General features: G+C 37.6%; 1 protein-coding gene across 1 annotated transcript in view; it reads right to left on the bottom strand.

Annotated features, from left to right (window-relative positions):
- Positions 1-1,589: 1,589 nt before the first annotated feature.
- Positions 1,590-12,379, bottom strand: part of LOC103148978 (ephrin type-B receptor 1-like) — a 46,487-nt gene continuing 35,697 nt past the window's right edge. Inside the window, exons 9-11 of the mRNA XM_016679583.1 lie at positions 8,574-8,767; positions 5,499-5,654; positions 1,590-3,652 (exon numbers count right to left, since the gene is read on the bottom strand). Coding sequence (XP_016535069.1) covers positions 3,544-3,652; positions 5,499-5,654; positions 8,574-8,767 — 459 coding nt within the window. The 3' untranslated portion in view covers positions 1,590-3,543. The remainder of the gene's footprint in view (positions 3,653-5,498; positions 5,655-8,573; positions 8,768-12,379) is intronic.

Genomic DNA, 12,379 nt, shown 5'->3' on the forward strand with positions numbered 1-12,379 from the left:
ATTTTAGAATCACATTAAAAAGGCTTCCTGTTTCTGTGTGTTTATGGGCATTTAAATGGCCCCATCAGTTTCCCTACCGCCATTGCTGATCATATGCCTGTCAGACAGGGCAGACATGGGTCCTAGGTGTTTGCAACCTCTCTGGACCCACTACAGAAGGGAGCCAACTATTTCTTTGGCCAGCACTGGCCAAGCCCAGCCCAGACAGTGCCCTGGACAGCTTGGTTAAACCAAGGATAAACGAGCTGGAGCCCCGCCAGAAAACTAGAGCCGCCCGGAAGTGAGTGCAGGGCAGAAAGAAGAGAATATTGACTATAATTGTGGAAGGATTGATTGTAGTTAATTTGCTAAATAGAATAAATGGTGTTTTGTTATTACACACCCCAAATAACCCAGGGGCAAGACAAAGGCTGGTAATACTTATTATTACACACAAATTATTGACAACCTCTATTTATTACCATACATATTTGCTGCAAATTACACATTAGTCATTATTAATGCGGGAGTATTATATAGTTCCCAGGCACCTGGGGTCAATTTGTAGAACAATCAAGAAACTATGTGACCTTCAGTTTTTACAAAAATGCTATATATATATATATACATATCCAAAATAAGTTGACTTCATAATGTGATTCCTTGAAATTGACTTCTGTCTCTTTAAGAAGCTCCTGCTTTCCAACACTCTGCCTTCAGCGCATTACCCTAACAACACTACTCCATTATATCATTTACAAACTTTGTTAGAAGCATTGAACTGAGAGGTCATTTGCATGATAATTTGTTCCAGCAGGTGTTTGCCAATTGCTGCTGCCGCTAGTCTGAAGGAGCTGTGTGAGGAAGTGGCAGTGGAGGGTGTGATTTGAGAGACATAGGCTCAGCTGAGGACTACAGCTGGATAGAGGAGCTTTTCATGGGCTCTTAGGCATTACAAATGGCTGCCAAAGGAGGTTGAAGGATCCTTCAAACAGGCACAAAAGAATCAAAGCAAAACTCTGGGTATTTTTAGATAATAGATATGATATCATATGAAGCTAAAAAATAATTGACTTTACATAATACTCTCCCCCCTTCAAATAATTATTATGTATTTGTAAACGACCAGAGCCATGAAAGAATAAACTGATGACTGAAAATAATCAGTACACAACATAATGTGTACTGTCTGTACACAGTATATTGTGAGCTTAAAATTTAAACTATTAATCTTAACAGGCTCTGTTTAATATATGCCTCAAGACATCATAAAACAAAAATATAGATTTAATTATATTATGAATATTCAGCAAACTATAGGTGTTTATAGTGATCATACTATAACGAGCTCTTCATGAGGCAGAATATGTTCCCATTCTGAAGGCTGTACTTAAAAATAATTCATTAGTAGTTTGATATGAATTGATGAAGATGGCTTACCTATTCACTTTCCTATGCCAATTGAGACACTCTTAAATATTGTTGATTTACAATAAGCAACATTATTTGCTTAACAATGACTAATAGGTAATTATTTTGGCAATAATACGAATGGTAATGGTAGCAAGTTAAGGGGAAATATCTGTCCTGCAATATTAAGGTTAATTAAGTTTTTTTTTTTTTTTTGTTGGGTGCTGCTGCTAGACTAAAAAAAAGACATTACTGTTTCCCCTAAACTATATTATAGACGAGGAGGAATTTCACAGACAGTTTTCAGTCCATCCTCAGAGAGTGATGCAGCCAAATCTTTATGATTGTGTGAAACTCTCTTTAACAGCACAGCATTTGCTTTCATCTCTCCAGTCCATATGGTGAACCCCTACAGTGAGGCTGAATAGATAAGCTCAGCAACTTAAATACATCAGCGTGTATGAGGTCATGTTTTATGGCGAGCACCGAGCTCTTGAGGGCTATTTAAGACTGTGTGTTCATTGAAATGGCACCGGGTTCCTGTTGGCAAACCCCAGCCCAGATGTTCATTTTCACTGTGAAAGGAAGAGATGGTGATTTACCCTGATTTCCAATGCCTTGATTAGCTGCTCTCTCATGCATTTCAAATTCATAGAAAGTCTCGCCCTGCTAAGATATTTACAGCACATGTTTAGAATTTACCTCAAAATAAAACTATCTGGACAGAATAATTTAAGGCAAATGCATATTTATGCCTTGTTTTCTTAGCAGCTGTTTACCATGAGTTTGGGTCAGCCAAGCCACAACAATTAATTTAGCATTTCATCCTGTTGACCAATCCCAACACAAGCAATATATAAAAATCGCAAATGGAACATAAAACATATCTGTACATGTAAGTGCTCACCAGCAAGAGACAGCATGTGTACACCCACATTTAACATGATCTCCGGTAAAATATTGTTTTTTTTTTCCCCCCAAATATTTTAACTCCTACAACAATTTTCATACAGCTCTACAATAACAGTTCTTTACCAATAATCAATTTACAAGTTCCTTGGGTAAGATTCAGTCGGAAAAGTCATCAGGGTGCTCCTGAAACATGAAGATGTTGAACCAATAGTCCGTTGTTCAGCTGTGATGAGGAAACCAGGGATTTACAGGAAACTGCACATTGCATGTGTCTATCACAATCTAGTCAACATGTCTTTGCCAAAAATGCAAGCAGAGAGTTCTGTACATACATATTCATATGCAACACCTTCAATATGAAGGTTTATTATGAAAGATATAATCATATTTAGCAAGAGATAAAGATATTTATATTCTCTTGGTGGAGATAGTTAAAAAGTCCTCTAGGCAAGGCCTTCCAACTGGACTTCCACAGGTAGTGTTTAAGTTAAGAGATAAGTGGGCGGCTTCTTGCTATAGTGGCAACACATAAAACAGATGGTAAAAGACAAAAATATAACAAAGCTCTGAATTTGTTCATTTATAATACAGTATTAAATTTTTTTAAACAATAAAAACAAACAAACAAAAACAATGCAAAAGTTGAAATTGGTGCTCCTCTGTACATCCCTGTATACCTCTCCGACTAGTTAGTTCTCCTTTTAGTTGCGTCTTTGTTGTCTGTATCCTATTTCCCGCCAGGTAAAGCCGCCTTCATCTCGCATACTGACAACGGTATGGGTTAAGATCACAGGTCACAGGTTTCTAAATGTCTCACACTTGTGTCTACATTTTAAACGTGTTTCAGTCCAGATAATATAGAAGCACAATATCAATTGTTTACCACAACGGCTGGATTCGTAGGTTGTTCCCTGTGCTGATGTCTGATTGTAGTAGTCATTTTGGTTTACAATGACACCAATATAGTTGGAAACAACAAGATTTTGTCTTTGTCTTCCTTTGTGATAAATGGAGAAAAAAGTGCCAGGTATGGACCGTGAACGCATGTGGTGGATAGCGTGAGATGTGACAACCCTTTCCCATGTGGTTGCGCAAACCCTGGTCTCCTGTTGCCATGGTAGGGGTTTAGATTAGGACGATAGTCTCGACTCTGGCGCGTTCCGATGGATCGGGGGTCATTCGGGGGCTGCTGTTGTTGGACCTCCGAATGCTGCCCGTTCCATGGCACAGCGCCCCCTGTAGTCATGCCATCGTCTTGGGTGACTGGCTCATCTGCACCCTCATAGACTGGACATTACTGAGGATTTTCTTCTGATGGCCTGCCAAGGTCACTCCTATTCTAAGTAAGTCCCTAGAGAGAAACAAGCAAAGAGAGAAAAAAAAAACCCCTGAAATCCAATAGCTTCTTTTAAAGACATATATAAAAGAATTTCAATCACTCTGAACGTAGAACAGATAATTTGAATAAAATGTGATTAAAATGCCTCATGAATGGTTTGATACCTCATGAACGCATTGTCATATTACACCCACATGCCTCAATTCAATTATTCAGATTATTTTTGATAGACAATGTAGTGATAGTAAAGTGGAAGGAAACCTGTATAGTTTTGAAAATATCTTCTTTGTGGCATATATGAGTATCAGACCCCATTTACTCTGATACTTATGAATAAAATCCAGTACCACAAGTTGTCTTTCGAAGGTGCAGAATTAATTAACTATTCACTAATTTAATCTCAGTTTAAATGCGACTGTTCTTTGAAAAGCTCAGAGGTTTGCTGGTCAGCAGACAACCGTATGAAAATGAATAAATGCTCGAGCGACAAAGCTGTAGAGAAATTTAACACAAGGGTAGGTTACAAAATAATGACTTTATAATAATATAACATTTTAAGTTTTGGATATTTTACAAAGCACTTTCAAACTAAAATAGCAAAACCACAAACATCAACACATGACCTTAACTGTAGGTGCTGAGCAAGGAGCATCTTATTCAGTCAAGGCGAACTTTAACGACAGAGAAGTTGCGGAGATCAACAATTTAGGTGAAAGAATCTGTCACCATTACCAGTAGAAAACATGCAGTCCACAAATCAGCTCCTTATTGTGAAATGGCTAGAAAAAAACAAACAAAAACAAAACAAAAAAAGAACTGGACATCACTGAAGATGCTGGACTGACTGCTGGAAAAAAAATGTGTCTGGAATGTGTGAGACAGATTGGAGCTCAGATTGGATCATAACTGAGCTTTAAATCTAGCCTATTGTACATTTAAAGCGGACATCACTCTGGACGCCCCATTTCATTTGTGGTGGCAGCAAATTGCTGTATGGACAGTGAAGCTGAGCAATCTTGAAGGAAAACTGGTGGTAAGTATTTGAAGTTTCTTGCAGCTCAACCACCACAAGCCAGAACTACAATGGAGTGGATCAAATTGAAGCATATTCATGAATGGCCCTAAGCCATGACTGAAATCCAACTGGAAAACTGTAGAAATGTGAAAACGTTGTAGTTCAGAGATGTTCTTCAACCAATCTGGTAGAGACTCAGCTACTTTGAACAGGAATACCCCATTTCAGATTTTTATTTGCAAAAACATGTCATCATTTTTCTTGCATGCCACACTTGTGTCTTACTATGTATTAATTTATAGAATTTTATGTCCGTCACATATAATCCCAACAAAATACACTAGAGTTTCTGGCTGTACGATGACAGACTGGAGAAAGGGCTAAGTCAGGGACCTCAAATCCAGCCCCAAGGGGCTGATGTCCTGCAGGCTTTAGATGTGACTCTTCTTCACCACACCTGAGTTAAATAATCAGGTCATCAGCAGCAAAAAAAAACATTTATCATCATTCACCATATGTGGAAGTATACTTTGAAAATAGGGAACAAGTGGTTATTAACAGAAAACAAATTTACAAAATTAATTCAAATTGGGAGAAGAGTCTGTTAACCATGTTGCTTGGAATTGCAAAGAGGCTTCATAAATACTATCAAGGCCTTGAGCATCAATTTTTAATACATATGCAGGCATAATTTTACTTCATGACAACACTGATAATTATGAAGTGCAATGATGGTATCTGAGTAACCACACCGACGAACAACCCAAGAGGTAGTAAGCACATTTTCTGTCGACAGTCATACGGTTTTTAAATACTTAATTTTGCACAAGCCAGTGAACTCACTCTGAGGTCATCTGAGCCACAAGCTGCAGGGAGGTAAAGCCTGAGTTGAGGAAGTTGTCTCTGTACTGGCTCATCTTGATGGCAGCAAGCCAGTCCTCTACCGAGCTGAAGGTGTTGAAGTCGGGTATGGATCTGTCCAACAATGGCTGAGAAGGCCTGGAGGAGACGAGAAAGAGCAGGTGAGATGAGAGGGAGAAATGGACTTTGATGCAATATTAAGTGAGCAGTGTTTTAAGAAAACAAGAGTAACTGAGGGGTTCTTATTTGTGTAGGTGTATATGAAAAGACACAAGCAAAAAACAGCCAGTAGCGTGTTTACAGTCTACCTGAAAATGTTTGAAAGAGAACAAAAATGAAAAACTAAAAATGTTAGGTAACATGCCACCCATCATCTGGCCAGTGCTATTTATACGAAAAGGCTCATTATGGCTGTGGGAAGTTGTCCCAAAACCTTAAAGACCTAAGAGTAAGAGCATGCCCTAATGCAAAACCTCAGTCTGACACATAGCTGGGAGTTCACCTAGGCAACATGGCAGCCAGCCAAATCACAATGCCAAAACAAATAGCTTTAAGTTTCTGACTGACCCTCAGTAGCTCAGTCAAACCAGAGATTCACAGAATCTGTGTAGAAGGTGAAGGGAAGGAAAAAACTATATCCAGTCACTGTTGTACATGGATCAAACAACCTGATATAATCTGATCAATTAAATACTTATGAAAACGTAAGTCAAAGTTTTCAACAAAGAATCTTACAGAATTTCTAGCAACTTTAAAAAAAACTACATACTCAGAAAAATTATCTAAAGAAAGATCATTTTTGGACAAAAAAATGAAAGTAATTCAAATCCTATTTTTTTCCAGTCTTTTTCCTCATCTGGTCTATCCCCATACAGAAAATGAAAAATAAGAATAAATTCATGATTAAAGCATGTAATCTTAATGAAATAGTAGAAACACTTTTAAATTAATCCCAGCAAAGTGGTGTAACCCGCAATCAGTCAATTAGTCAAGACTTTTATTTTTGCGGGCCCACTTCCTGTTTTGCCCAAACTCTGCAACTTATTTAAAGCCCCGCCTCCAGCACATAGTTTGAACTACATCACCTCTTCCACTGTGATTGTGGCTGACTGTTTGGCGTCTTCCTAACAATTCATCCAAATCTTTGCATCTACTGATTTGATCCTTTGGTGAGTTTGTTTGTATGATAGCAGTATTGCTTTAGCATGGAATTTCTGCTTGATTGCTCATTGGAGGTTGTTTTATTAGAACTGTTGGCGTTGTTACCTGGGCCGTCACCAAGATTGTCACAGATGATCGCAGTCTAGTGCGCCCCACTCTCTGCCCAAAGGTAACATGATCATTGGTTTTGTGCAAGCTCTGGCACTTTTGTAATGAAATTGATTAAAATAGGATGTAGCTATATATAAGTTGATGTTGCACAGTATATTTATTTCATTATTTTTTTTTCTTTTCCCCACTTTGCTTGAGTATTTCAGTTAATTCATTTTCTTGATTTATATTGTGAAAACTTTGATTTCAACTTTTCAACTTTAAATTGATTAGTTAGAAATATGATTGATATTTTTGTTTATTTAAATTATGGTTAATTTAACCTGATTGAAATGTTTAATTTTGCATTTGCATTTAATATTTATTGCATTTGTATGTTTGTACATTGCTTGATAAAATACTTAATAGGTTTTCTGGCCTTTTAGGTCGGTTTTGTTTTATTCATGGTGGATCAGATTCTCTACTGGATCTAAGGATGGTGAGCTAAGGAAAAAGGACAATAACTCTGTGATCTTGGAATCGATTTATTTTGAGTTAATTTGTCTCTCATTGTGCATTTGTAATTGTCTGTTGTTTTGTTTTCCCAAAACACTAATATATACACCAAAACTAAAACCAAAACCATTGCTTCGTGTCTTCATTCACACCTCAGTCTCCTTAAAGAACCATCTTCTGATGCTGCAAAGCCCATAACTGTTACAGTGGCATGCATGGCTTTTTCCTGACATCTACAGCTAAGATGTACCATTTATTGGCACTGAACTGTTTCATGGTAATGAGCCTCAGTTTGCTGGCAAGTTTGACATTGGAATTAGAATCATGACTTAACTAGCTGAAGATGCCACATAAACATTTTCACTGATAATCACAGTTAATGAGTTAACAAGCTCAGGTTGCTTATAATGCTGAACTTTAGCATTAGTGTTGCTGCTAAGCTTGCTAAGATGCAAATTTTAGTTCTTGTTCCAATACAGAAACATAATGATGGTTAACAGTGGTCTTAGGATAGTTTTTAACTTGTCCATAGCTTTCACTGAGTTGATGCATTAACTCACAGTACACCCATTTAAAAATAAATATCCATTCTTATGGAAAAATAAATATCCACCCTCCCATTCTCTGCTGCATCGATGCACATGATGGCATGATTGAGAATAAAAGTTATTTTCCTCTGCAGTCAAAGTCTTATCCAAATGATGAGGTCGGGACTTTTTGACCAATATATTGTTAGAAATGTCATCCATTTATTAAATGTCATATTTTCAAACTAATAAGCAGTACTAAAATAATTTTACAAATATCTGATATTTAGTGCCCAATAACATTTATTTTTATAGTGTGTATGTATAGTACCAAATGCAAAATACTAAAATCATTAAAAAAAGTCTATTCTTTTAATAATAAACTAATACAACCTTTTTTTCTGAAAGCAAAATGTATTCCAAATGTCTCCGTTTTGTTTATAAATTGTTTCTACACACTTTCATAATGTGTTTGCCTTATTATTGAATGGCTATGACTCAAGTGAAACTCCCTGAAAGTATCAGGATTCAATGGGAGGAAAGAAAAGCAGCAAGGGAAAAGTTCAAGTTTGATGCAATCAACAGTAATGAGACCATTACTATTTTATGAGGTGATAAAAATAAACACAAATAGTAAGCTAGCTTGTGCAGATTGTGTGTGGGAACTTGGTGCACATAAACAGATGAAAAGCATTTTTAATATCAGTTAAGGGTGCATTTGTGTGTGTGTGTGTGTGTGTGTGTAGTGAATTGCTTTACTCACACAGCAGGGATGTTGGCTACAGCTTTTAGGCTGGTGGGGTTGCGGATCATTTTGTCGAGGGTGCTGACAATATCTGCAAAGCGAGGTCGTACGTTGCGATCTTTCTGCCAGCAGTCCAGCATCAGTTGGTGCAAGGCGCTGGGGCAGTCCATGGGTGGTGGCAAACGATAATCCTGCTCAATAGCATTGATTACCTAAGAGATAATTAGAACATTTTGAGTAATTTGACATTTTCAGTTGGAGCTGCAAACCTACTATTAACAATTGGATAATTCTGACATTTTTGAAACAAAGGTCTGGGGAGCTATTAGTAGTCGGTGTCTTATTTAGTCTCTCTTGTGGGGAATTCTGGCTTTATTGTTTTAAACTAAGAAAGCAGTCTAATACAGATTAAAACCTTAAAAGCCACACATCTGAATATTTGGATTACGTGAAACTGTCTTCTGATAACTTGCATGTCTTGTCTGCATAGATGATGATTTTTTTTTTTTTTTACCATCTGTCAGGTGAAAAATAACACAAACTTAAATAAAAACAACAACAAAAAAACATTTTTTTTTTCTGCAAATGTATCTGTTGAGTAATTACAGCACTCTCTTCTATGCCTCAAATTGGCCCTGCCAGCACCCCTCTGCTGCTATAATATAGGCCAACTGCTGTTCGTCGCTCAAGTGACAGTTTGCATTCAGGCTAATGTGCCCTTCCTCCTGACACTAGCCAATCATGCCAGCCCTGGAGGACAAAGTGGGGAAGCAGAGTGGAAGTAAAACACTAGCTGTGTCACTGGAGGAGCCAGTGAGGGGATGGAAGATTTGAAATAATTAACAGTTTAGAAAACAGACACTTGATACATGCCTCTTAAAGACTTCACAGATATGATGGCCTTTTACTTGTAAGAGACTTGGACAAGTCAAAGTTAGCCAAGTGTTTAGGTGAACTAAATTACTGCATGTACATACAACTAAAGTGTAGTAAATACAGTATACAATGCAGATTTAATATAGATACCACTCATAAGCTACTTTACTGTTCCATTACTTGTTAACACAAAGAGTCTGACAATCACAGGGAAGCCATTCGGGGCATTTGGTGAAAGCAGCTTACTGAAGTTCAAATTCAGCATTGGAATGGTAAAGAAAATTGATTTAGAGAACCTTTCATGTGTAGACATCTGTTTTGGAAGTATCAGGGGTAAAAAAAGAAAAATAGGCAGACTGGATCATGATGATAGAGTAGTGGAAGCACACACTTGTTGCAACCAAGGTTTGTAGAATACAGTCTCTGCAAATACAGAGTGTTGGGCATTAAATGAAAAGGGCTTCAGTAGCAAAGGACAATACTGGGTTTCACATGTTGGCTAAGGACAAGATACACAGGCTTGTGAAAAACAGACAAAAACAAATAGGAAAGAATATTGCCTGTTCTGAAGTCTTGATTTTTGACACTGAATTGATAGGGTCAGGAATGTGAGTAAACAATATGAAAACATGAATCTACTCTACCTTGTATCAGTGCTTCAGGGTGGTGGAGGGTGTGACTATCTTTCTGACTATTTAACATTGTTTGACTGAAACGGCGTACTATAGAATCATCGCTGACAACGTCTATGTCTGTGTGACCACAGTTAATTGATCTCAATACAAAAGAAACCTTTACACTGAGGTAAAATGGTAGATTCAAATCATATATTTGCAGCTAAGGAAATGGGTGATGCTTTTTCATCAATTTGAATCAAAAATATGCAGAAATACATGCATGAATGTTTTGAACACCGTGCTAAATCTATGCCATGAGAAATTAAAGCCATTCTGAAGGTAAAGTTCGGTTCAACCAGGTACCAACAAAGTGTGATTAATAACATGTCTGGTGTGTGAATGTATCTATAAAAATATCTTAATAACAAAGTGTCTTTAGATTTGGATTTAATAACAAAACTTCACAAAAACCCTTTTACAGATTATTAACAGTACATTATGTGCTTTTTTTTTTTTTTTTTTTACATAAAATGCTTGGCTGCAAATTACACTGCAAGTGTAAAACCCATGGTAAGATATACTATTCTGTAAAAATGTTTCTGTAGTTTGAAGACTCAGTTTCGAAGCTGAGTGTAGCTCAACAAAATCTACTTAAATGTCACACAAGAAGAAGACAGGGAAAATGCAAGATGGGAGGGAGCGTATAAAAAAGGAACTTGAAGGCTATATTGAGGAAGATGGATTTAAAAGAGAGAAAAAAAGGGAACCAGCAGCTTTTACTTTTGTGTGGGCGTGTAAGAGGATGCGAGGAGTGTGTTTGCAAGTGCCTGAATATGTGCGTGCTCAGAGGAGGCGGGCATGCTGAGTGGCATCAGTCCCACCAGGCAGTGCTTGCTGCTGGCCCACTGAGGCAACATCTGCTTGGTTGGACTGTCCCGGTGGAGTGAGGTCCACAGAGGCCTGGTGGTTGGCTCGTCTTCTCACTAAGGGAAGCTTAGGGAGAACGACCTCATAGTATGGGACCACTTCCAGTGGTTGTGCATGTTTGTGTTGGTGCCTGCGAGTATGGATCTTATCCAAGCGGACACGGGGAACAAAGCAGAGCTCTCAGCAATCATTCATTGCTCTCAAAAGCTGGCCAGGAAGGAAAGGAATAGTGTGAGGCTTTGCCCATAATAAGACTGCTTTCAAAGTCAGAGTCAAGGACATCTTCACCGATAGCGTGGATGAAAAAGGTGATTTATTACAGCTTCCTTTTTCACACAAGTTATCCTTAATTGTGTTTGGGTTAGTCTTTACATACACACATGCATTACAGGCCACAGAATTTTCATAGGAGGGAGTGATTACTCCGAGACCTATTTAAGTTAAATATTTGTTGAAAGGGTAGTGTCCCTTTCAATAATTTTCCAAAAGTTGAACTTGCTGAGAAGCTCTTAAAGGGCACATACTGTAAATGTATGCTATTTCTTCCATAGTGTCAGAAAGTTGTAGCTTTTCTGTTTACAGAACCAGAGAGTGCACATGTGTTTCCCTGCCAAAAACACATCCCTGCAGCCCAGCATCGGAGCTTTGTTTGGAAGGAATAAACAGCTTTGTATAAAATGAAACAGTGGTGCTACAAAGACTTATTCTCCCCCACAGAAGGCAGCCTCTGAACTGTCTACAATGGGTTAGCTTGTAGTGCAGGCCTTTTTTTCCCCCTCCTTTACTTGCGTACATCACAAACGATACTTTTGGCTAATGCCTGCCCAGTAGCTTGTTTGGAGCAACTCTAACATGAAAAAGCAGGTGGCTTGTGCCCTTTTTCTTTCATCAATTAAAGGAGACTTTGAGCTTTTTGAGAAGCAAAAAAGGCAAAAATGAAAAGCATACAGGCGATGACAAAATAATATAAGCCCACATTACAAAAAAGGGTGACTTTTTGAACATAACATTATGTATTTATTTCTAGTAATCTCTTGAAGTGATTATATTAATTACTAAATGTTTCCCTCACTTTTACTCACATAAAATATGTAATTTTATGTAATTGGCCTTTATATAAAAATGACTTGTTGCTCATAACTGTCAAGCAAATGCTTGATTGGTTTATGTTTCAGAGTGGCAAGCCATCAAGGTGTTCAATCTATTTGAGTAAGTCCCTAAGTTGACCACTAAACAAAGTGTGAAATGATTTCATGTCACAAATATTCTAAAATATGAAAAGATCAGAGAGATGCATTTCTTCTGATGGTATAAAATAAGCTGGATTTTGAATTTGATTCCTATTCCACACAGTTCTTTAGTATCTTGGATATTCTGCTTCATTTTTCGCCTTTGAAATTACTG

The sequence above is a fragment of the Poecilia formosa genome, unplaced genomic scaffold, assembly GCF_000485575.1.
Source record: "Poecilia formosa unplaced genomic scaffold, Poecilia_formosa-5.1.2 Scaffold215, whole genome shotgun sequence".
NCBI classification, from domain to species: Eukaryota; Metazoa; Chordata; class Actinopteri; order Cyprinodontiformes; family Poeciliidae; genus Poecilia; species Poecilia formosa.